This window comes from Saccoglossus kowalevskii, chromosome 3 (assembly GCF_978046115.1).
Source record: "Saccoglossus kowalevskii chromosome 3, keSacKowa6.1, whole genome shotgun sequence".
Classification (NCBI taxonomy): Eukaryota; Metazoa; Hemichordata; class Enteropneusta; family Harrimaniidae; genus Saccoglossus; species Saccoglossus kowalevskii.
The window spans coordinates 30003602-30030811 of NC_140643.1; the positions used below are offsets into that span (position 1 = coordinate 30003602).

General features: G+C 36.9%; 3 protein-coding genes across 3 annotated transcripts in view; 1 reads left to right on the forward strand and 2 right to left on the reverse strand.

Moving 5' to 3' along the window:
• LOC102807938 (calcium-independent phospholipase A2-gamma-like) overlaps nt 1-27210 on the reverse strand; it is a 90825-nt gene that overhangs the window by 3403 nt on the left and 60212 nt on the right. The window contains exons 6-7 of the mRNA XM_085497024.1: nt 1343-1534; nt 259-454 (exon numbers count right to left, since the gene is read on the reverse strand). Of these exons, the coding sequence (XP_085353150.1) occupies nt 259-454; nt 1343-1534 (388 nt within the window). The remainder of the gene's footprint in view (nt 1-258; nt 455-1342; nt 1535-27210) is intronic.
• LOC144344693 (neuronal cell adhesion molecule-like) lies at nt 9218-13611 on the forward strand. The gene is made up of 3 exons (XM_085496566.1): nt 9218-9306; nt 12316-12686; nt 13201-13611. The coding sequence occupies exons 1-3, from the start codon at nt 9240-9242 to the stop codon at nt 13456-13458; spliced, it is 696 nt and encodes a 231-aa protein (XP_085352692.1). The 5' UTR covers nt 9218-9239; the 3' UTR covers nt 13459-13611.
• LOC146747733 (neuronal cell adhesion molecule-like) overlaps nt 13945-27210 on the reverse strand; it is a 45482-nt gene continuing 32216 nt past the window's right edge. Inside the window, exons 18-21 of the mRNA XM_085497020.1 lie at nt 26857-27033; nt 26114-26236; nt 21415-21579; nt 13945-17579 (exon numbers count right to left, since the gene is read on the reverse strand). Coding sequence (XP_085353146.1) covers nt 17518-17579; nt 21415-21579; nt 26114-26236; nt 26857-27033 — 527 coding nt within the window. The 3' untranslated portion in view covers nt 13945-17517. The remainder of the gene's footprint in view (nt 17580-21414; nt 21580-26113; nt 26237-26856; nt 27034-27210) is intronic.

Below are 27210 nucleotides of genomic sequence, written 5' to 3' on the forward strand. Positions count from 1 at the left end.
GGTTGGGTTAATTTTCAAATTGGCTTTCAAAATGCTATAACCTACCTTTAGTACCTGTAACACTCACTACTGGTTGTGTTAATTTTCAAATTGGCTTTCAAAATGCTATAACCTAGTTTTAGTATCTGTAGCACTCACTACTGGTTGTGTTAATTTTCAAATTGGCTTTCAAAATGCTATAACCTACCTTTAGTGTCTGTAGCACTCACTACTGGTTGCGTTAATTTTCAAATTGGCTTTCAAAATGCTATAACCTACCTTCAGTATCTGTAGCACTCATCACCAGTTGCGTTATCTTAGCTTTCAGACTGCTATACTGAATACTCGGATTGGCTTCAGGTACGTATCTTCCAGTACCCAATGATACTACACACTGTATTGGTGTGGATGGCCATAGTAGTTTACATTCATGCAGTGCAATGGCAGTGGGATTATTACACATCAGACCACCATCCTAGATGAGAAGCAATAAAACATATGTTATTTCATTTCTGACACACTGAACAAAATCAAAGTATAATTTTGCACCACAGCTATTTGTATCAAGAAGAATGGGTAAAAGAATGAATTATATTTTTTTTAAATAACACAAATATATTCAGACAACAGTTTTCATTTAATATGAATGAATGAATGAATAAATAAATAAATGAATGAATGAATGAATGAATGAATGAATAAAGCAGTTTGAGCCAAATTCAAATTGTACATTTGGAGAATGTTACTACACATATATACCCAATGTGTTATGAAACTTGCTATTAAATATAAGTTAATTCTTTGAATGTTTTTACGTTATTAGGATTGATACCTATAACATGACTTTTTCATCTCGTGTCAGCTACACCTACAAGCACAATTTTCTTTTAAATTCAAGCAAAATTCAAATCTTGAAAATGCCCATAACATTTTTGACTCAAAAAAAGGTTTCAGTATTCTAGTGGCATTAACTAATAATATTGAAAGCAAGTAGAAAATTATGTATGATCTTCAACTCGGCCTGAACTTTATAAAATACAGGTTAGTCAAAAAGTGGCACGTGCATCAAATTTTCCTTTTTTTGCATTTTAAAGACTGCTATACATTTTCTTGATAGGATAATATGACGATATTCGTGAGAACAATTATACAGGAGAGTCGGTGTGACACTTATAAATTCTGTGGCCTTTATGAATCACAAAATTCATGAAAATTGATCTTTCATGAAAACAGACCAGTTTACAGCATGACCCCCTTACGCATGATTAAATTATTAATTTTTATAAAATTACATCATCGACATGTATTGAAAGAAATACACCGGCTACATGATAGAATAGATGAGGGTTATGTTTGTACCAACCTGATGGACTGAGCCTCCTAATTTACATTCTTCAAAGTATCCCGGGGCTGCTGTTGATGCTCTCAGAGCTTCCCATATCTTGTACTGACATGTTCCACTGTACTGTAACTGTACCGTAGACTGTATATTGTAGTTACGGAATAGATGCGGTTTGACAGCTGTCTGATTGACTAAAGTCGACAACGCCGCTATCTGTTATTGTTAAAGATGGTACACATATTAGTTCATATACAACTAGTGCCTATGAGACTATTTCAGACAAGTGCATTGTTAACCGATAACAGCCATTCACATCCCAATATGAGCTGTTTACTTACACATCGACTGGACTCGGGCGCAGTGGGCTCAAGTTATCTGGTCGGACGAATCAAAGTTTACGGTGTTTCGTAGCCGTGGAAGATTATTTGTATGTCGGAGACCAGGTGAAGAGTACGAGCTGAAATGCATTAAACCTACAATAAAATTTGGTGGTGGTAGCGTCATGGTGTGGGGATGTTTTTCGGCTACCGGCTTAGGGTCGCTAGTCCGTGTACCGACGACCATGAACCGATGGAAATATTTGGATATCCTGCAAAACGAAATGATACCGTCGGCACTAAGACTCGTTGGACCCAATTTTTATTTCCAACAGGATAATGCCCCCGTTCACACAGCATTGGCAGTGAGGGATTTTCTAAATAATCCACAAGAGTATGGATATTTTTTCGACAACTTTACCACTTTGAATTGGCCTGCACAGTCTCCAGATTTGAATCCCACTGAGAACCTTTGGGAGTTGATCGATTTAGAGGTGCATTCCCAACCAGTTGCTAACATCGAGGATTTATACGCGAGTATAATGGAAGCTTGGGGACAGTTCCAGGTGAACATGTGTCGGAAACTCGTCGATATCATGCCAAAACGGCTCAGAGAAGTCATCCAGCGAAGAGGTGGACACACGCATTATTGACAATCGCCGCGTTCTATGTCTTCATGAATATTCATGAGCTTGCGTTTACACGGTATTCTCCATAGAGAATTCGAACGTTTTTTCACTGTTTCGTTCAGACTGCCGTTTTTATTCAATCCTGCATGACAATGACAAATTTGTTGTTTTTATTGTGTGTAAAAACGCATATTTTATTAGATATATAAATATATTTATTCAAACCGTTATTGAGTTTATTTTATTGTATGATATCGTAGGTAGTAGCTGCCTGTAGTGTGGTGCGTAAATACTTTCTGGCGGGTCTGTATACTAGTATTGCGTGCAAATAAACGTATGTTTATCTATGAAACTTCATGGTGAATCTCTCATGTGAATATTTAATTCAAAAACTGAAATGCAACAGGGTTTAGGGTTTAAGCTTGGATGTTCTGCACATTTATTTTTCGCTATTTTTATTTGTTCATAAGTACTTATGATAATAAGATGCAATTTGAAGATTGTATTGTGAATTTGATTCTTGTTGCCTTTTTTGTTTTTTGTAAGACATTTTATCTTCTTCGGGAATGCATATGACTATCAAACACTGCACTAGTTAAGAAGCCTGTTTGGACTTCGCCACTCAAAAATATTTTCACGTAATTGTGCGTTCTACAGTGTCTGATCTGAACGGGCATCCGCTTGATTCCTTCCCCTTTCACCCACTCCTTTGTAACGCACCGATCGTGATTTCACTTTCGTTTTCCAATAATTTGTACTGATTTAGAATAGGATTTAGAATACCAACGTAATAACGAATTGTTCTTTGGTAACGATAAGTACACATGGTTATTCCTTCTATTGTAAAACTTACCAAGACGAATATATACATGAGACGAGGCCACGTTACTGCCGTACATGAAATCGTCAACAATCGACTGTGGCTTTCCAGAATCCATGGGTGTCGCCATTTTTTTTATTTCCTGGTCAGGGCTCCACGTACGCAATGTATTGGTTCCGATGTGGTCCAATTCTTGGTATGAATACTGTTTGAATTAGGAAAGTCGTGTATAAGTAATCGTGAGTGATTCTTCAGTGATCAGTGTTTGTAACGATTCGTACAAAATAACACGAAATAGCCTGGATAAGGCCGCAGAGGTTGATGACGTACCTTTTTATCAGAGTCCAATATTCAACGATAGAGGGTGTCCTGTCTGGCAGCAATTAATTAAAGTGGACTTGCCTCATCCTCGGAAACTTCGGAAACCCGAAAAATTGAAAATACAAATTGTGAAATCTATAAAAAGGTCATTTGCAATCATAACTTCGCGATGTAAATACAGTAATCTATCAGTTTTCACAGTCTCTCTATAGACGGGCTGTGATTGTATGTATTTGCGTTTTATAAAACCCGTGTTGGATCACTGTTGTCGCCACCCAAAGCAAAAAACGCACTAAATGATGTTTTTAAATTCGTTTTAAACACCTCACCGAATATGTTTGAATATATACATGTCTTGGTAAATAAATAAATGATTTGGATTACCATATTACTATTTATGTTTATTTGAGTTGACGATTTCTACCATCGCACGGGGACTGGATATATTAATAACAGCGCCCTCTACGGACAGAAATGTTTTACAACAACGTTAATAAACATACCCACATTAATCCCTACCAAGACAATATTAACACTTCGTATTCTGAAAATAAACATTAGATTTTTGCAGGAGGGGAAATACATTACTAAAATGTATAATCAAAGAAAGCTTAGAAAGAACTCCCATGTGCTGAGAGTATTGGAGACATTAAATATAATTCGAAATTACTTAGCTGAAAACTAATTATGCAAATCAGAAAATTAATATGACCAGATTTGAGTGTAAAACTAATGAGGTCTGCGCAATGTAACAGAAAATCTATGTCTCCAAGTTTAATTGAAATGTGATTAGAACCAAAAATTTATGAATTATTATGCTTATTAGGGAATTAATATGAACAGATTTTTACCCCAAACTAATTAGGTTTGTACATTGTCCTAGAGCATCTTTGTACTAAGTTTCATTGAAATGGAATAATTAGTGCCGTGAAAACTCCAAAATTTCGACCCCTCTAAAAATTCGGCCACATATTTATTTGCCGGGTTTCGGTGTTTTATTTACCTCCAAATTTTCGACTCCACTAAAAATTGCCGACTCATTCTTATTCGAAAATTGCGACCAGTTTTAGTTTTCTCCCAAACGAAAAAAAACACGATGTGAGCGTTCAAACGGGACCTTCCTCGAAGGCATGAATCCGGGTTTCTGATTGACTGAGAGATTTTTATTTTATTGGTAACGAAAATATATTCTAAATAAACGAAGTTTCAAATAAAAACGAACACAAAAATCTCGGCATGCTGCGTTTCTGAATTGTTGATTATTACTGTACTCAGTAGTGATTATAATAATGTACACAAAATAAATTTGTTGAATGGTTATGAAATACAAATAAAAGTCAACTTAGTTTCATCGTAAGCGAATGATTCCGGTCTCGTATAAACGTTTGATGCTGTAGGATATCCGCCATGTTCTCTTAGGTCAAATAGGTCAAATCGCTAATTAACCAATCAAAAAGCTGGATGATGCCAATGTGTTCAAATTACCATAGCTTATTTAAATATGTTAATGTTATTGAACGCAATGCGGAAGAGATTGATGTTGTAGTACGATATTTTGGCTTGGATTTTGATGCGAAAACGGCATGATTTTTTTTAAATAAAAAAATTAGTTGTTTTTAAAAAATAAATTGGTCATCTGAAGAATAATTTAACAATGTTCACAGTGATAACAGCTCATTCTCGAAAGGAAGCTTACCCGCTCACGCTAGTCACGATAAAAATCATACACGTGTACTCTTGAATAGACAGACGTCAATGACTACGGTAAAACTTAGACTCTATTTTAGCCGGCAGGATTGATTGAAATGTCCGAAAAATGACGCCAAAATACACCTTAAAAGTCCCATTTTATTTTCTTAAATCCCATTTTATTTTTTAATCCAAGGGCGAATTTACGGCAGAATTTGGTCCCTCAAATAAGGGACACGCGAGCTTTGATTCTAACCGGATACATTGCACTGGGTCAGGGAGATAGTTTGCTAAACTTCCATGCATCTTTTGTCCAATGGGTACCTGTACTTCAAACATTCGCAAGTTTTTCTAGGTAGTGCGAGACAGCTTTGTCTTTTGACCTATTAGTTTTGTGCTGACCTCTTCTCCGCGTCTTGATGTTTTGTTTTGCTTGTCATAATACTCACTGATTGATGACTTTGTTTAGATTTTGAGTTACAACTCTGCCACGGTTTACGTCAATTGACGGACATTGCATTTTTTAAAAACTAATGAAGCACACTGTCTATCATCCCCATTTTTTCATTTGCTGATTTCTATTCTGAAAAATTCGACCGTCCGAAAATGCACCTTAATTTTGACTCTAAAAACACGTCACATATCTAACACCAATTATTCAAAACCGGTCAAAATTTTGGAGTTTTTACGGTACTTTAGATATCAGTGTGAAAGCTTAAAATTGTTTAATTATGCAAATTAGGTAATTAATATGTACAGATTTTAACCCACAATTATTCAGGTCTGTCTATTGTCCTACAGCATCCATGTACATTCATTGATATGTGATGTATAGTACCTGAGATATCAGTGTGAAAGTTGGTTAATTATGCAAATTAGGTGATTAATATGCACAAATATTTACCGGAAACTAATTGGGTCTGCATAATTCTAGATTCATTGAAATGTGATGATTAGTACTTTAGATATCAGTAGAAAAGCTGAAAATTAATTATGCAAATTAGGTAATTAATATGCACAATTATTTACCCTAAAACTAATCAGGTCTCTGCATAGTCCTAAAGGATCTATGTACCAAGTTTCATTGAAATGCGATGATTAGTACTTGAGATACCCGTGGAAAAGCTGAAGATTAACTAATTATGCAAATTAGGTGATTAATATGCACAAATATTTATTGAAAACAATCAATCTCTGCATAGTCCTTGAGTATGTAAGTACCAAGTTTCATTGAAATGTAATGCTAACTACTTATATCAAATGCTGAAAATTAATTAATTATGCAAATTAGGTAATTAATATGTACTGATATTACCATAAAAACTATCAGGTCTGTGCAGTGTCGTATGACATCTATGTACCAAGTTTCATTGAAATGTGATGATTAGTACTTGAGATATCAGTGGAAAAACCGAAAATTGACTAATCATTATGCAAATTAGGTAATTAGTATCCACGGATTATTACCAAAAACTAATCAAAACCTAGCATTAGTTCAGAGCATCTATGTACCAAGTTTCATCAAAATCCAATGAGTGGTTGTTTAGATATCAGTGGAACAGTCATGGAACCACTAAAAAATAGCTAATTATCATGCAAATTAGGTAATTAATATGCACGGATTTTTACCAAAAATTAATCAAATCTGCGCATATGTTCAGAGCATCTATGTACCAAGTTTCATCAAAATCCAATGAGTGGTTCTTTAGATATCAGTGGAACAGTCATAGAACAGCTAAAAATTAGCTAATTATCATGCAAATTAGGTAATTAACGAGCACGGATTTTTACCAAAACCTAATCAAATCTGCGCATTGGCCCAGAGCATCTATGCACCAAGTTTCATCCAAAACCGATGTATGGTTCTTGAGATAGCAGTGGAACAGTCGGACACACATACACACACACACTAACTGCAAAGACTCCCATTTTGTGCTTCGCACATGGGAGTCAAAAATGGATTTCATATACAAGATGTTTTCCCTTCAATAAAGTCAGACTTAATGTATGAATGTTAATTTCATGCATTCCCTCTCCCTCTTTTTTTATCTATTTAATTGTAATTTCACAAATACATTGTAATGAGCTTCAATTTTATTCTTTTGAAAAAAAGATGTCTATCACTGCGTGAAACTTGTAATATAAAAATGATTTGTTTTGTTGGCATCCAAGTTAATAGTTATTGAATAATACACACACTCAAAGTTGACAATATTATGAACATAATTTTGATGTAAATGCCAACAACTGGGTGTAAGATCAGTTAACCTGTGGTGGGCTGTGTGTCACACGCAACGTAATATTACCGTAATTGGTATAGTACAGGTGTGATGGTTCAAATACCAAAATGGCAACAGTAACAAAAAGACTTCCCTGGCGGCGATGATAAAATACGAACACGGAGCCAACAGATGAGGTTTCAACTGGTACTGGTATTATTATACTCTGCAAACATCAAGTACAATAACGCGGTAAAACTCCAATAACTAGATACTTAAACTCCAATACAATTCAACGAGATCTCCGATCTGATCTCAGTGCTGAACAACTCCCCTATATATAGCCACACTGTCTATAAATAGACCATTACATCAGCATACATAATGAGTCTGGAATTTACTGCAAATTTCTAGAATGTTCCATTACCTTCTACAGTGTCCTATTACCTATTCAACCAGCTTCTAAAAATTCCACCCAGACACAGTACGGTTTTAGAACATTCTCATTCACACGGAAGTGGTAAACAAGTCGTGCGACACTGTGGTTATTATTAAAGAGACAGAAAAGGCTGTTGCTATGATCTTTTTATGAAAATTTTAAAATATTAATAGCAATTGCCCAAGAATATAATCGTACTCCATTCAAATCAACAGAAGACACTTTCATCGGCTATAGATTTTGGTGTAACGAATTTAAAGCGGGAAGGTCTCACCTGCGCACGCGCGGGAATTGAGTCCTAAGCGACGATTACAACACGCGATTACTACCCATGAGCCTTTGCGTTTTTTAGCGTGTGTTGTTATCGTCGCTTGGGACTCAATTCCCGCGCGTGCGCAGGTGACGACCCTTTAATGTATTCAATTTGGTGCAACGTGTGTTAGATAGATAGATATTCTTTATTTTAAATCGATATCTCCAGTATGTATATACCTATTTTAATGAGGGTCGAGTAAAAGATACAATTAATTTTATCGATCATGTCTTGAGCTCGATACGCTCCATGATTTGAATACTTGTATTGGCCCAGACAGTAGAAAAATACGACAGAACAATTAAAAAAACGATTTTCTGCAAGAAACAGATATGAACTTTTTATTTCTAGCGAAAGGATATAGTCTAGAAGTAACCTGCTTTTCGGTGTAATTTATATTTATTAAGATTGTGATTCATTACAATGCCCAGAGCTGTTTTAATTGACATATTTTCACCTCCTCATCATTAGACAAATCGATATAGCTAGTTGTGTTAACCATCGACTTTGACTTGTCTGAATTTAACCACATTTTGTTAGATAGAAATCAATGGTTACATGGTTTAAATGATTCTGATTGACTTTTATGGATTTGTCAGTAGTTTAAATAGTTGTATGATCAGCGAAAATCGATGACGAGGTGTTAGCAAGACATGGAGGCATATTCACAAAAGGAATGAAATGTAGATGGCCGAGAACCTCGAGGACACCAGCTTCTTCACTGTTAAAGCATAACAGTTTACGAATTGTTTGCTCATGTCCAATTAATTATTACTATATTTCTCTCTTTCATTTTTCCGTTTTTTTTTTTCTGTCAAATATCATTAATGTTTTCCGTTTGTTACGTACAAAGCAAAAACTACTTTTATTTGTAAATTCACATCTAAGGGTAATTATCACAAATAACGTCAGAAGGGGCAAGCACTATTTTTACTCTCTACTCTAAAACTATTTTCTGAATTGACATTAATTGGCATAATTATAACGGAAATTATCAACGGAACATTTGATACTGTTATTAATTAAAATAAAAAAAATAAGTGGAATAATTAAATATGCAATCGCCTCGGTTTATTATCATTATAAAAATTATTATACATATGCCATCTTTGATCACATTACACCATTCTTGCATCGGAGTCACTTCTGTCAAGACGTATACAACGTGGAGATGGTTTGGGTGCACGTAATTGTAACATTACTTCTATTGATATGCGATGATGGTGGCGCAATGATAGGTAAGTTTTCTGAAAATCAAACAATTCCAGTATATTGCGCTATTCAAAATTTTAAGTTTTGTTTAAAACATTGAAATGAACTCTTGTCCTTAATAGAGCTCATCCGTGCATTCCTCTTTACCCAGTGTACAGTGTACATACAGTAATGCTGCACCAAGTCTACGGGAACAATGATATAACTGACCAGAATCAAATAATAGCGTGTACTCATGTGCTCTTTGAAAAAGTGAAACCAGCGAATATATTATCGAGTTTTCAAAAATGACGTAATGCTGGCGATTCGATTTTTGTATTATCTACGTCCACCCGCTTGTTTGTCTGTGTCCACACATGCGTATGACACACTACAACCAACACAGCCAAACACACTGCAACCAACACAGCCAAACACACTGCAACCAACACAGCCAAACACACTGCAACCAACACAGCCAAACACACCGCCACCAACACAGCCAAACACACTGCAACCAACACAGCCAAACACACCGCAACCAACACAGCCAAACACACTGCAACCAACACAGCCAAACACACTGCAACCAACACAGCCAAACACACTGCAACCAACACAGCCAAACACACTGCAACCAACACAGCCAAACACACTGCAACCAACACAGCCAAACACACTGCAACCAAACAGACTGCAACTGACATAACCAAACACACTGCAACCAAACAGCCAAATACAGACCGCAACCAACAGTGCAAAATACACTGCAACCAACACAGCCATAGACATAACCAAAAGACCCATACCGCCACAACCAACACAGCCAAACACACCATAACCAACACAGCCAAAGACACTGTAACCAACACAGCCAAAGACACTGCAACCAACACAGCCAAACCACCACAACACAGCCAAACACACCATAACCAACAGCGCCAAACACATCATGACAAACAAACCACCAAACCACCACCGTGACAACAACACAGTCAAACACAACTCAACCAAGACAGCCAAACACACCACAAACACAGCCAAACACACTGCAACCAACACAGCCAAACACACTGCAACCAATACAGCCAAACACACCGCAACCAACAGCGCAAAATACACTGCAACCAACACAGCCATAGACATAACCAAAAGAGCCATACCGCCACAACCAACACAGCCAAACACACTGCAACCAACACAGCCAACACACTGTAACCAACACAGCCAAATACACTGCAACCAATACAGCCAAACACACCGCAACAAACAGCGCAAAATACACTGCAACCAACACAGCCATAGACATAACCAAAAGAGCCATACCGCCACAGCCAAACACACTGCAACCAACACAGCCAAACACACTGTAACCAACACAGCCAAACACACTGCAACCAACACAGCCAAACACACCACAACCAACACAGCTAAACACACCATAACCAACACAGCCAAACACACCATAACCAACAGTCAAACACACTGCAACCAACACAACCAAACACACTGCGGCCAACACAGCTAAACACACTGCAACCAATACAGCCAAACACACCACAACCAATAGAGCCGAACACACTGCAACCAACACAGCCAAACACACTGCAACCAATACAGCCAAACACACTGCAACCAATACAGCCAAACACACCACAACCAACACAGCCAAACACACTGCAACCAACACAGCCAAACAAACTGCAACCAACACAGCCAAACACACTGCAACCAATACAGCCAAACACACCACAACCAACAGTCAAACACACTGCAACCAATAGAGCCAAACACACTGCAACCAACACAGCCAAACACACTGCAACCAACACAGCCAAACACACTGCAACCAAACAGACTGCAACTGACATAACCAAACACACTGCAACCAAACAGCCAAATACAGACCGCAACCAACAGCGCAAAATACACTGCAACCAACACAGCCATAGACATAACCAAAAGACCCATACCGCCACAACCAACACACCATAACCAACACAGCCAAACACACTGTAACCAACACAGCCAAAGACACTGTAACCAACACAGCCAAAAACACTGCAACCAACACAGCCAAACCACCACAACACAGCCAAACACACCATAACCAACAGCGCCAAACACATGACAAACAAACCACCAAACCACCACCGTGACAACAACACAGTCAAACACAACTCAACCAAGACAGTCAAACACACCACAAACAACACAGCCAAACACACTGGAACCAACACAGCCAAACACACTAGAACCAACACAGCCAAACACACTGCAACCAATACAGCCAAACACACCGCAACCAACAGCGCAAAATACACTGCAACCAACACAGCCATAGACATAACCAAAAGAGCCATACCGCCACAACCAACACAGCCAAACACACTGCAACCAACACAGCCAACACACTGTAACCAACACAGCCAAACACACTGCAACCAATACAGCCAAACACACCGCAACGAACAGCGCAAAATACACTGCAACCAACACAGCCATAGACATAACCAAAAGAGCCATACCGCCACAGCCAAACACACTGCAACCAACACAGCCAAACACACTGTAACCAACACAGCCAAACACACTGCAACCAACACAGCCAAACACACCACAACCAACACAGCCAAACACACCATAACCAACACAGCCAAACACACCATAACCAATAGCGCCAAACAGACCACAACAAACACACATATTATTTCTATGTGGTTATCTAGTTTACTCGCATAAGGATGGTTTGAAAACTGCAAAAGTAATTCAACAATATGAGATCCACATAAATTATGTGTTTCTTTGATAACTGAACATTGATTCTCTGGTGTGGACATGTTTCTGGGACATTTAGACGGATAGTTTCCATAAAAATATGCATGTCTGGAACAATTGGGAAGGCTTGTACAGATTAGGTACATGTATGATGTACTACTTTTATTTATTGGTATGTAATCCCATACTTAAACATATTTTAGCAAAACTCTCATAAAGGTCATGTAAAGAATTCAATTTAGAAAAACATAATATTTTAATTCTGATCATCTTTTCAGATGTACCATCTCCGCCAACTAATGTGAGAGTTGACAACGCTGATGACATTATTCTTGATATATTCTGGTCCAAGCTGGATGATAACTCTCAAATTGAAAAATTTGTTATCGAATATTCTACCGCCTTTGACAACTTCGACATTTGGAAAGTCATTTTGGAAGTTGGTGACCCAGATCAAACATCGGCCACGATGTATCTGTCGCCTTGGGTTGAATACAAGTTTCGCGTGATTGCCGTGAATGGCGTTGGTCCATCGTTGCCAAGTAACAACACAGACGTTTATGCAACCAATCCTGCACCTCCTCATCATAACCCATCAAATTTAAAAGGAGCTGGAACGGACCCTACGAATATGATTATCACTTGGGATGTAAGTAGGATTCATTATTTATGTATTTAAATTTTGCTGAACGGTTAATAAAGTGTCAATGAGAACATAGTTTACATCTTTGTATGTAATTTCGCATAAAAGCCTAACTAATGATGAATACCACTTATGAAGATACCAAGCAAGCATGCATTTTGGTGTATCTATGCTTTGAAGCGAAAATGATTTCACTATATATAAATAGATTGTTTTTTATTATATATTGTTTTATGTTCTCTGTTCATCACTGCACTTATCAGCATTCCTTGGGTATGAGATTTCGAGATCGTTATTGTTGTGAAGTGAAGAGAATGTCTATACACAGTGGCGCTTTGCTGTGGCCGTCAGTTAGTATCTTGTTTGTTACTTGTTGCATATGCTCGTAAAATGTTTTATGATGTATATTCGTGCAAGGGCCGATTGAAGGAAGTGTAGTTGAATTTCGTCCTTTCTTATATGCTAAACTATTTCATCTGAATTCTAGATTTATATTGGCTAGACTATGTTTTGATTGTAGGCCATGCCACCGGAGGAACATAATGCGCCCGGATTCATGTACATACTTTGTTACAAGCCTGTTCGCGGGGAATGGAAATGTACATATATCCGCGATTGGCTAGTTAGTCAGTGGATTGTTGAGCCTACCGAGCCATTCCAAGCATATGCCATTACTATTATGACAGCAAATAAGGAAGGAGGTGGACCTACACCAGTTACTGCTGTTGGGTATTCTGGAGAAGATGGTACTTTTAATTCTGTTAATTTTCGATACTAAATTTAATTCCTCAATCGTATATTAATTTTATACAAAATTGTCACTTTTCTACCCATTACATTTTGTACGTTGTGGTGAGGCCCTGTACAGAAATAAAATTACATAATTGACTAATAAAAAAATGAATAATTGTAGACAGATTTCGACATGAAATTGTGTCACTTTATATGTGCGTTAACATCTGTGAAGAGCGAAAAAGCTCACGAGTAGCATTCTACCTTAAAATGCTTAGACAATAATGCGTGCAGTCTTGTCTTTTTTGTGTACAACATTCTGCCGTAATAGATCAAGGGTGTGGGTGTGTTTGTCTGTGGGTGGGGAATGGCCTATGACCCCTTCTCTAAAATGGTAAAATAGTTCAAAAATGTTATGTGGAATAACTTACCAACGTAACACAAAGTAAACCAATTGAATTTAAAACCGAGAATATAAAAATGCATGTAACAGAGCTCAAACACACTTTTTGAATATTATAAAATTCACACGTTTCACATCAAATATATCATTTATTGTTGTTTTCGAACCCCCTATTCAAAAATGCTGGCTACGGGCCTGATTGATTGACTGACTGATTGATTGACTGATTGATCGCCTTTACTTTACTTTCACTGTATCTTTGACCACTGGAGGTTATTTGTAGTGCGTGGTTATCATGATTATATAAATTCATCCATGTTCTAATGTTATTAGCATTGAGGGTTAAATAGCATTGTAATATTATAATTCACATAAAATATAAAATTAAACCAGTGTTCTCCCCAGGAATTTAAACCACTGTGGCGGCCTAATTTGCATATCATTTACATAATAATAGAAATTTACCAAAGCACATTTACACCCACACAATAAACAACATATATTTTCAAAAACAAAGTGGCAGATATTTATTTGCTTTACACAGTGTTATAAACACTTTTATTTTGGGCACTTTTGTAATATTAATGAGCTCCGTCACAGTGCAAATATTTTTGTTTGGAGTCAAAAAATTACGTTTCACAACTTAGAAGAGTTTGAATTTAAAAATGAAACATTCTCAAAATGCAAATACTGCAGACTAAAAAGAAACAAATAAATTGTGAAAGATTAAATGAAACTCATCTGAAACGTTCCAGCCAGGATTATGTTCAAGACTTTCATGATCTTATTTACTACAAAATTCTCCTCCAAAAAAATCGACCACGTAATTATTTGGCGGATTGTTGGTTATTATTCCGACCATCAGCTTCTACAACGTTTACATTTACAATAAATGAACGAACAAATAACACTTCCAAACAATCATCAAAGTTACGGCGTGACATAACTTACTTCGCGATGTTATACACCGGTTATACCAATAATTCCTCTTACTCGGTCATGATGCCATGCAAAAATTAAATACTTCTTTTTTTATATGAATAAAACGTAAAATTTTAACTAGTTTTATCGGGAGAAATTATTTTTGATCACTCGATCACTTCGTGAAAAACACAGACCCGCCATGATAGCTGTGACGCGTTAGTTGACCGCATATGTCCTTTGACCCGGTGGGTCAAAAACGCCATTAACCAATCAGAATGCCGCATGGTAATGCCGGTAGAACCCGAAGTTTTCCGAATGATCGTGATCATAAAAATTACATTGCGGAAGTAAAGCGATGTCGTAGCACGATGTGTTGGTATGGATTTTAGATGAAACCTGCATGATGGTATTCGAAAGAGGTGATTAGCAATTTTTGAAAGGTAAAAGAAGTCTTGAAAGAAGAATTTTTACATGATTCACGATGATAACAGTTCAAATGTATTTTACCCAATCACGCAATAAACACCTTGTTTTTTCTTGAGTAGCGTATTAAACTGATCGTGAACTCCGCTTTGCCCATGTTACATCGGGGTGGAATTGATTTTGAATGAATTTTAGCTATCAATCTAAAGACTGCATCTATCATCAGAAAATATTTACTTACAAACAAAGAGGTGCTAATTTTACAAAATTGACTTGTATTGTTTAAAGCCGATACCACATCGCACGACTATGTCTTTTGTTTACAAGTTATTATCCACGACTGGCAGGATGCTTGTCGGTCGGTACGTAAGTATAATAACAATATGACAATAGTCGGACGCGTTTCCGTGGTGGTCGCTATTTTTGAGTGCCGGTCGGGCCGACCAGCGTGACGAAATCCCCAATGAAAAAAGCACTGTGGCGGTCTTGCTAATCACCGTGGCGGTGTCAGACCGGTGTGGCGGCAAATCGAAGCACTGTGGCGGGACCGCCACGCTGTTTACATCCTGGGGAGAACACTGTAAACTAAGTAATTTATATGTCAAAAGTGCTGGATTTTCCTGCATTTTTTTAAATTTATACGATGTTTGTTATTGAAGAATATACTGTAAGAGAAGATTAATTACATGAAGTCTTGCCCCTCCACCAAACCGATTACATATAGAAATAATGATTTTAACACTTGGTATTATTTTCATAATAAGATTAAAAAAAACTATGCAAAAACAATTCTAAGTAATTTAATGCCACAATCCATCCCACATGATACATAAATAATGGATATGAGTTACTTTGAATTAAATGGCGGTAGTCGCCGCGCCACGCATGCACAAGATATATGGGTCTCATATAAACATAGATGGCGAATTTGACTGTTGAAAGATCAACGAGTACAAACTGAGACGTTATCAAGCTTTAATTAGGTATTTTTTAGGTGGTTGGAAGGTATCGAATGAGTTACCCACGGTAATTAGTGCAAATCGCGCCAAGGAAAAACTTGCGATTGCCATTAGAAGAACGCATTGGATTGTGGGAAAATCAATATTTATCAACAAAAATAGTGTACATGCACAGCGCAATGACTGCCGCGCTTTAAGTTTCAATTAGGACTGTCACACGCAACGTAATATTACCGTAATTGGTATAGTACAGGTGTGATGGTTCAAATACCAAAATGGCAACAGTAACAGAAAGACTTCCCTGGCGGCGATGATAAAATACGAACACGGAGCCAACAGATGAGGTTTCAACTGGTACTGGTATTATTATACTCTGCAAACATCAAGTACAATGACGCGGTAAAACTCCACTACTCCAATGACTAGATACTTAAACTCCAATACAATTCAACGAGATCTTCGATCTGATCTCAGTGCTGAACAACTCCCCTATATATAGCCACACTGTCTATAAATAGACCATTACATCAGCATACATAATGAGTCTGGAATTTACTGCAAATTTCTAGAATGTTCCATTACCTTCTATTGCCTTCTACAGTGTCCTATTACCTATTCAACCAACTTCTAAAAGTTCCACCCAGACACAGTACGGTTCTAGAACATTCTCAGTCACACGGAAGTGGTAAACAAGTCGTATGCGACAAGGACCAAAGACAACAAAAACATTTCTTGTAATTAGAATGATGTCCAGTTCCCCATTTCCTCTCCACTGTCTATGGATACATTTCTATTATGATTTGTCTTTGTACTAATGTATGATTTACTTTGTATTATGATTCACACAAATCTGAATAAGTAATTTGTCATCTTTCAATCCATTACTTTCTAATTTACTTATGTAAACCAAGGAAAAAAAATATTACAATGACCCTGTATTACGCCAGCCAATCCCACTCATAGCATTTATTATTTTCCATCACAATTTACAAATAATGAAAATAAAACAAAATGTGTTTTTTGCAATTGCACTTTGTATTTGTGGAGATTCAAAGGTAAATCAATCATAACGTACATTTTTGTATATTACGGTCATTTTATTATTCAATTAATTTGTACTTTACCTTACAACCAAATTATTGTGAATGTTCTACTTGTTTAGTAGTCAATTGTTTGTGTTGTTTTTGTTGCACAAAAAGCTATTGAAGTATTGTTATAGTTCGAGTTAGTTTTGAATTGGTATATGATTATTTAGTATCTTGACTTAAACTGAACAAAATATTTCATGCATGTATTCAAAAATACTAACTATGCTGCGAACAATAATTTTAATGAACCTTTATTTCAGTATCCTGTGTAACAAGTACAGTACCATCTTCTCCCAGGAATGTAGAAATTACTGACTATAACGATACATCTGAGCTGTCATGGTCGCCAACAGATCCGGAGGATTGTTCCCTAGAAAAGTATTTAATTCAGTATTCTCTCGATTGCGACAACTTTGGAGAATGGAAAGATATGTTGATAGTGAATGGCGATCAAACATCCGCTATGTTATATGCATTTAAATCACTGACTTATTTTTTATTGCAGTGACCAAGTCATTTCAGCAAGGTGACAGGAGGCCATGAACCCATACACATGGAGTTATAAAGGCAAGCAGTGTTTAACACGCATTTTTTGTTGCGTGTTAATACAATAGCACTTGAATAACGAGGACATGCATTATTTAACAATGACATATTTGAAGATAAATGAATAAATTCATGATATCCGCCACATGTAGTCCATGTACCAAAGCATGCGACTTTCTGAAGAATGCAGGCATGTACGTGGCATAGGCATGTTTGTATTGTTGTTATCCCCAGGGGGGGATATGACAAAAGTACGGCAATCTGAGAATAGGTCTAAGGGCACACTGATTTAATTTTATGGATGACATCCTCTGGAGACCCCAAAACTAATGCGAGAGGGCGAAAAAAAAAAAAATCCTGCCAAAAAAAAAAAATCCTGCTAAAAGCACAGGACTACGGAGCTGCTATTACAAATTGGACCACAGAACACAATGTATCAAAGAACAACAAGAAGTCTTTATTTGTAGGAGGCACATGTTGATATACACATCTCGTACTGTACGACTGTCACAGGTATAACCATTTCAGACAAGCTCTAGTACATGTAGTCATGATGAAGTACAGTAGAACGTCGATTATCCGAACGTCGATTATCCGAAATGTTCGGTTATCCGAACCTACTGTGTGCCCCCCAAAGTTTGTATGCAGGTCTGGCTGTGTTCCGTATAGTAATACAAAAGTCAACTGTGAACAATAAATACTACAGTCGCCTTGTGTGATTTCCTGGTGCAACACTTTCAATAAAGCTGTTATCAACATGTAATCCGACGTCTTTCACGTGTACGTTCATTGTTTACAGTGTCTGCGCAAACAATGAAACGAATTACAGTATCCAATAATTTCCTAAATTCAGACAAGCCTATTACGCCACACCAGTGTTCCACTGTAAATAAAAAATGTCCTAAAAACACAAACTTCATCAAATGTCTTCTCCACTGTTTACAGTCAGATCCTTAACTTTACCAAGTTGTAAGTCACCGCAGTTCGGATACGTTTCCCGGGAAAATTGTACGGTGTTCCACTGCCGTCAAAGAAACGCGACCATGAGCCGATCCTCTCGCAACGCGGCGTTTTCTTTTGAAGTAATGCGTGCCACGTTTGTTTAGGTTATCAGTTCTTATCGTACCGAGTAAACGTTGCTGAGCAACAAGATTTTCATTAGATCTCACAAAATAACGCGAGATCTATTCATATTACAATCAACTATAGCGATGCATCGCGAGACATAAAGACAGGAAGTGGCATAGACGACAGAAGTTGTCAGTGAACTTCGAAAATGGCATTTACGGAAAAATTTGACAAATCTGAGGACGATAATTACGAGTGGGAAGCTATTTTAGGAGAACATTTTGACGAAGATAATGACAATTTCTCTGAGCGATCTCGTCTTTTTCATTTCCTGAAATTAAGAATAAATAGAAATATACTGGGCTATTTTTATACAAAACTATGACGGAAGTCAAACAAAATCAGTCAAACTCGAAATAGCTACAATACTGACACACAATAGAAAATTGAAACAGTCACTGAACAACGCGTAGATCGCGTACTATGAAGTCGAACACGACAACAATAACACACCTCCAGTTTTTACCGTTACCAGATCACGCTGAGATATCATGTACATGACACTAGTTATCCCATGTTTCGGCATCTGAGAACACGAAAACAAAACGGGTAACACACAAAGAGGTATGATCGTTCAAAACGCAGCGATATGCTCTCTCTGTAAAAACATTGGAAACCTTCCGCAAAATCCGCAACAGCGAGAAATATAGTTTCAAAGTTGCTCATTATATATTCAAAAACTATTTCAGGTAAACACCAAGACATTCAGTTACTTGTAACTCCCCTATTGTTGGTCGATTCTTAAAATTCTTACACAGCTACAAAGGTCAAAATGTCCAGAACGCATCTCTCGTTTTTTTTTAAAATGTCCGGATCCGATTCACGAAGAAATACGCAATTTCCGAAGAAGCGTGGCACACATAGCATATTCAATTAAGCCGATTAACACATTTAACAATAGGCGTTGCGAGTCTGTTGTATTACTAGTCTGAGGCCGATCCCATGTTTTTTCCGATTTTTAATTTTAATGTCCAGTATGAGAAGTCACATCCTCTTCGGAATAAAAAAAGAAAGAAAATAACTTCTGGGATGTCTTGCCACAGAAGCGACGCCAGTTTAATAGTGCAGTGAAAAAGAGAGGCGAAACGACAACCCCTTGGTGTGCCTCTTTGATGGTTTATCAGCAGACAACGGCAACCAATGACCACAGTCGGCGGGCCGTTTGATGGTTCACAGCGTCGAAGTGTTTACGTCCGATGATCACAGTAGCCAACCTGGATTTTTACAACAATTTATTATGTCAATCGTTCTAGGTGTTAAAAACTTTGCTGAATCCAATAAAATCGGGACATCTTGTAGCAGTTTACCATTCGAAAATCCCAGAGCAATCTGGTAACATCGAGCCGCTAGCCGATCTATACACAGCGAATACGAAGCAACCTTTCACCTGTTTACTTTATCAGCGTCCTTTATCTAGCGTTGGCGTGGCTACCCCCAGTGAAATGCAAACGCTGTGTGCTTGATTTGGACGCAAAGTTGTCAATTATAAATCGACTAGAACGTGGCGAAACCACAAGCAATCTATCTACCAAGTATGGTGTTGGTAAATCGATGATATCCGATATCAAGGCAAAACAAAAGCTGCTGGATTTTTTCAGTAAAATGGATTCAAGTGCAGGACTGAAACGAAAGATAACGAAAACAGCCTATGACGATCATTCAGAGAAATCCGTCTTCACTTGGTTCCGGGACTTGGTTTTCCCAAGAACTTTATTATCGCAACATTTTACGGACATTTTGAAACACTTTTTAACATTCCAGCATGCAACATTTTTATTACAATATATTACTGATTAAATAAAAATGTTTTTAATGACGTACTCTACATGTATTATTGTTTGATTTCATTACAGTCATGTGTGTTAGAATTTGTGTGTAGTGAGCCTGTAAACTTGAGCACGCCCACACAAGATCGCATATCCGAACTGTTTGCATAACCGAACAAAAAGCATGTCCCCCTAAGAGTTCGGATAATCGACGTTCTACTGTACCTTCAGTCAAAAACACTGCATGCAAGGTACAACATGGACATCATTTTCAGTACAAGTCAAGGCGGAATGTACATATCACTACTTTATGACAATAACTAACAAAACATTGCAATGATACAGAAATGTCCTTGCTTGCTCCTCTCTATACAGTAGGGGTTAGCTTTAACCAATCTCTCGTATAGCTGTGTAAACGTCATATCTCCCTGGCCGACGTCAATTGCGTACCAGTCTACAACAATCCCTCAGTTTTTCCTCTGAACTGTTATGCTCACGTATTCCTGACAACGCAATACGCATGTGCAGAAGATCATTTACGACAAAATTGGCACGTTTTTAGATAGTCCAAAAAGAGTTTTACGACAAGCCGGCGCTTTGCGACAATATGAGTCGGCAAGTTCCGGACAGAAAACCGATCTGTAGAGACTCGTCGTTGGAGATATTGTTTTTTTTTTTTTGAGAAAAGGCGAAAACTAATGCGCGCGTGGATGTCATCCATACAATTAAGTCGGTGTGGCCTAAATAAGAAAACATGACTCTTACCTGCACCAGCTGTGGTAACCACACTGACTGGGCCATCAGCATCACCCATACTGTTGACTGCTCTAACTCTAACGTCGTAAGTTGTACCGCTGTCTAAATCTTCAATAACCAGATAATTTTTATCCATAGGATCCACTTTACCAGCCAGTATCCATTCTTCTGATTCTAAAATAACAACACATTGACATGAAGACAACCTATTGATATTATCAAAGTATGTCGGAAGGGAGGGAAACCGAAAGTTAACCAAACTTACTGGCAACAAAAATGCTGGCTGTAGAAAGGGAACCTCCCTGTGCATGAAAAGACCAGTACACAAAAGGTCAGGGATTGAAAGCACTCTGGCATAACTAATTAGCATGTGACAATAGAGGTTCAGTGTCCAGGCTTTGTACGTGACTAACAACAATTCACATATCATCACATCGGTCTGTTAACACCTGATACATGTGTGTACAAAAACCAGACTGTGTCATGCACATGGATGTCATCAACAGCAGACACCATTACCTATTTATAGATCCCTCTCCACGCAATGAAAAAAAAAGAAAGATATACTACCAAAACTTAAACATGAAACGAAACAACACTCAGTTGATGACAATCTGTAGAATCATAATTTTGTAAGCATTTAAAAAATCAAAGAAAGCTTAGAAAGAACTCCCATGTGCTGAGAGTATTGGAGACACATTAAATATAATTCGAAATTACTTAGCTGAAAACTAATTATGCAAATCAGAAAATTAATATGACCAGATTTGAGTGTAAAACTAATGAGGTCTGCGCAATGTAACAGAAAATCTATGTCTCCAAGTTTAATTGAAATGTGATTAGAACCAAAAAATTATGAATTATTATGCTTATTAGGGAATTAATATGAACAGATTTTTACCCCAAACTAATTAGGTTTGTACATTGTCCTAGAGCATCTTTGTACTAAGTTTCATTGAAATGGAATAATTAGTACCGTGAAAACTCCAAAATTTCGACCCCTCTAAAAATTCGGCCACATATTTATTTGCCGGGTTTCGGTGTTTTATTTACCTCCAAATTTTCGACTCCACTAAAAATTGTCGACTCATTCTTATTCGAAAATTGCGACCAGTTTTAGTTTTCCCCCAAACGAAAAAAAACTCGATGTGAGCGTTCAAACGGGACCTTCCTCAAAGGCATGAATCCGGGTTTCTGATTGACTGAGAGATTTTTATTTTATTGGTAACGAAAATATATTCTAAATAAACGAAGTTTCAAATAAAAACGAACACAAAAATCTCGGCATGCTGCGTTTCTGAATTGTTGATTATTACTGTACTCAGTAGTGATTATAATAATGTACACAAAATAAATTTGTTGAATGGTTATGAAATACAAATAAAAGTCAACTTAGTTTCATCGTAAGCGAATGATTCCGGTCTCGTATGAACGTTTGATGCTGTAGGATATCCGCCATGTTCTCTTAGGTCAAATAGGTCAAATCGCTAATTAACCAATCAAAAAGCTGGATGATGCCAACGTGTTCAAATTACCATAGCTTATTTAAATATGTTAATGTTATTGAACGCAATGCGGAAGAGATTGATGTTGTAGTACGATATTTTGGCTTGGATTTTGATGCGAAAACAGCATGATTTTTTTTAAATAAAAAAATTTGTTGTTTTTAAAAAATAAACTGGTCATCTGAAGAATAATTTAACATTGTTCACAGTGATAACAGCTCATTCTCGAAAGGAAGCTTACCCGCTCACGCTAGTCACGATAAAAAGCATACACGTGTACTCTTGAATAGACAGACGTCAATGACTACGGTAAAACTTAGACTCTATTTTAGCCGGCAGGATTGATTGAAATGTTCGAAAAATGACGCCAAAATACACCTTAAAAGTCCCATTTTATTTTCTTAAATCCCATTTTATTTTTTAATCCAAGGGCGAATTTACGGCAGAATTTGGTCCCTCAAATAAGGGACACGTGAGCTTTGATTCTAACCGGATACATTGCACTGGGTCGGGGAGATCGTTTGCTAAACTTCCATGTATCTTTTGTCCAATGGGTACCTGTACTTCGAACATTCGCAAGTTTTCCTAGGTAGTGCGAGACAGCTTTGTCTTTTGACCTATTAGTTTTGTGCTGACCTCTTCTCCGCGTTTTGATGTTTTGTTTTGCTTGTCATAATACTCACTGATTGATGACTTTGTTTAGATTTTGAGTTACAACTCGGCCACGACCTTTGCTTTTACCGTGAAACATGAGGAAGTTTACGTCAATTGACGGACATTGCATTTTTTAAAAACTAATGAAGCACACTGTCTATCATCCCCATTTTTTTTTGCTGATTTCTATTCTGAAAAATTCGACCGTCCGAAAATGCACCTTAATTTTGACTCTAAAAACACGTCACATTTCCAACACCAATTATTTAAAACCGGTCGAAATTTTGGAGTTTTTACGGTACTTTAGATATCAGTGTGAAAGCTTAAAATTGGTTAATTATGCAAATTAGGTAATTAATATGTACAGATTTTAACCCACAATTATTCAGGTCTGTCTATTGTCCTACAGCATCCATGTACATTCATTGATATGTGATGTATAGTACCTGAGATATCAGTGTGAAAGTTGGTTAATTATGCAAATTAGGTGATTAATATGCACAAATATTTACCGGAAACTAATTGGGTCTGCATAATTCTAGATTCATTGAAGTGTGATGATTAGTACTTTAGATATCAGTAGAAAAGCTGAAAATTAATTATGCAAATTAGGTAATTAATATGCACAATTATTTACCCTAAAACTAATCAGGTCTCTGCATAGTCCTAAAGGATCTATGTACCAAGTTTCATTGAAATGCGATGATTAGTACTTGAGATACCCGTGGAAAAGCTGAAAATTAACTAATTATGCAAATTAGGTGATTAATATGCACAAATATTTATCGAAAACGATCAATCTCTGCATAGTCCTTGAGTATGTAAGTACCAAGTTTCATTGAAATGTAATGCTAACTACTTATATCAAATGCTGAAAATTAATTAATTATGCAAATTAGGTAATTAATATGTACTGATATTACCATAAAAATTATCAGGTCTGTGCAGTGTCGTATGACATCTATGTACCAAGTTTCATTGAAATGTGATGATTAGTACTTGAGATATCAGTGGAAAAACCGAAAATTGACTAATCATTATGCAAATTAGGTAATTAGTATCCACGGATTATTACCAAAAACTAATCAAAACCTAGCATTAGTTCAGAGCATCTATGTACCAAGTTTCATCAAAATCCAATGAGTGGTTGTTTAGATATCAGTGGAACAGTCATAGAACAGCTAAAAATTAGCGAATTATCATGCAAATTAGGTAATTAACGAGCATGGATTTTTCCCAAAACCTAATCAAATCTGCGCATTGGCCCAGAGCATCTATGCACCAAGTTTCATCAAAAACCGATGTATGGTTCTTGAGATAGCAGTGGAACAGTCGGACACACATACACACACACACACACACACACACACATACACACATACACACATACAGACACACTAACTGCAAAGACTCCCATTTTGTGCTTCGCACATGGGAGTCAAAAATGGGGCAACCAGACTATTATTCAAGATTATCAATTTTTACACTGCTTTCAATTATTTAAAATTGATAAAGCCAGTTTCCAGTATGATACTCGTTTCTCATTATATACCGGTACAATTGGAGGGTCCTTCCCATAATGCATTACATATATGTGCAGTAACATGCTCAGTAGCAACGTTAAGTTCAAACTCTCTTAAGGTCTGAATCTGTCATATAAATGGCAGTGTAGAGAGAAAAAAAGGCTATACACTAATACTCTGCATATGCAATCTGCATATTGTCTTTGAAGCAAATGACACACTTATCTTTGCCAAACGTAAGTACCGGTACAGATGATGCAAGTAAACAATACAAATTGAAATTCGTGGTGTAATACGCAAAGATCCTCATCATTGAATAGATGTTTTTCCGTGTGTGTTGAACGTCTGCCGCAAAAATTGAACAATTTGATTTTGATCATCAAATGTCGACAGCACATTATTAAGCACGGAAATGTCCCCAAAATACTTTCACATTTGTCAAAACCCACGAGATGTTTGATGCCACTACGACCTTTGTTTGTCCTGTTTTATGTTCGATTTCACACATAACGTGTGATTCTCGCAGTGAACAGAAAAAGATTGATTGTTCACAGCTAGACTTCGATACCATGACAAGAATAAAATCATTTTGAGTTCTCCTGCAGCAGTAATGTAGAAAGCTACAGCATTATGGTGATAGTGATAAACATTTGTATAGAGACTACATTTTCATATCACATCACATAACATACAAAACACTACCGTTGTAAGTCAGGATTATACAAACTGGGAATAGGAGCTATGAAATGATTTGGGGTTTATTGTTGAAATTAAAATAATTTATCAGCAACATACACTTAATTAAATGGTAAAAAAGACAAACCAAAAGATTCCTATATTTATCTCTTTGGCTGGCTGGCTGGCTGGCTGCCTGCCTGCCTCTCTTTTCTATCACTAACTCTGTCTCCCAATCTCAGCCGGACTTCTTAGTGTTCAGTCTCATTTCAGCTTGTTGAAAAAGATCAAATTCATAATGCTGATATTTGTAATTGTTTATTAGACTTTACACATTTCTGATAAACTTACCCGACTTTCTGTAATATACTTCATACTCGTCAACAGACGGACCTTCCTCATCCGGTACCCAGGTTACATTAATTGAGTTTACGCCTACAAGTGGAAACAGAGGAGCCTCTGGAACGCTTGGAGCTGAAATAAGGTAATAGATATTTATTACATTAGTGACATGGCAAAGGGACATATTTATTAATCTAGTGTGTGTGATGGCAAGCAATTATGATACACTTCTATATTCCATAAAAGGGGGGGGGGTCACATACTTTGATTAACAGATAGTTTTTTTTTTATTTCGTGTTTACTTCCTTCTCGTGTATATTGTTGTTTGCATTTCTTTTCATGTTAACACGGCTTTGTATTTCTGGCTCCAGAGATTTCTTAACGCTATTTGAGGATAATCTTTGCATTTCCAACTGTAGTACTTTTTCTATCAGGTTTGAAAGAGAGTTTTGCATTTCTGACTCCATGCTTACTTCACATTCTAGGGACAGGCATTGTATTTCAGACTCCAGAACTTTCTTTGACTGCTGTTTAAAGGTAGCCTTTGTAATTCAAACTCATCACTTTCTCTACCTTCTGTTTGAGGGCAGGCTCTGCATTTCAGATGCAGCACTTTCTCTACCTTCTGTTTGAGGGCAGGCTTTGTATTTCAGGCTCCATCATTTTCTCTACCTTCTGTTTGAGGGCAGGCTCCGCATTTCAGATGCAGACCATTTTTTATGTATTTATTAAGTTTATCATTTTAAACTTACGTCCATTTTCTCTGGTAAATTCTTCTTTTACGATAGATTCTCCCTCACCAATAACAGTATATGCTGCAATTGACACACGATATTTAACCTCTTCTTTCAAACCTCCAATCTTTTTTCTATCAATCAGACCATCAGGAACATCCACTATTATCTCAGAACCAACCTCAGTACCAGACACTAATGTAAAGAAAAAAAAGATACATCTTAATGAACCATATACTAGTGTTAATACCCATAAATATGGTACTAATACAGTAAAATACTTTATTTTCGCTTGGAATTAACTTTTGCTGAAGTAATGATTCAGTGAAAATAAAATCCAGTGAATATACTTTTTAGTCCCCGTTTGGACAA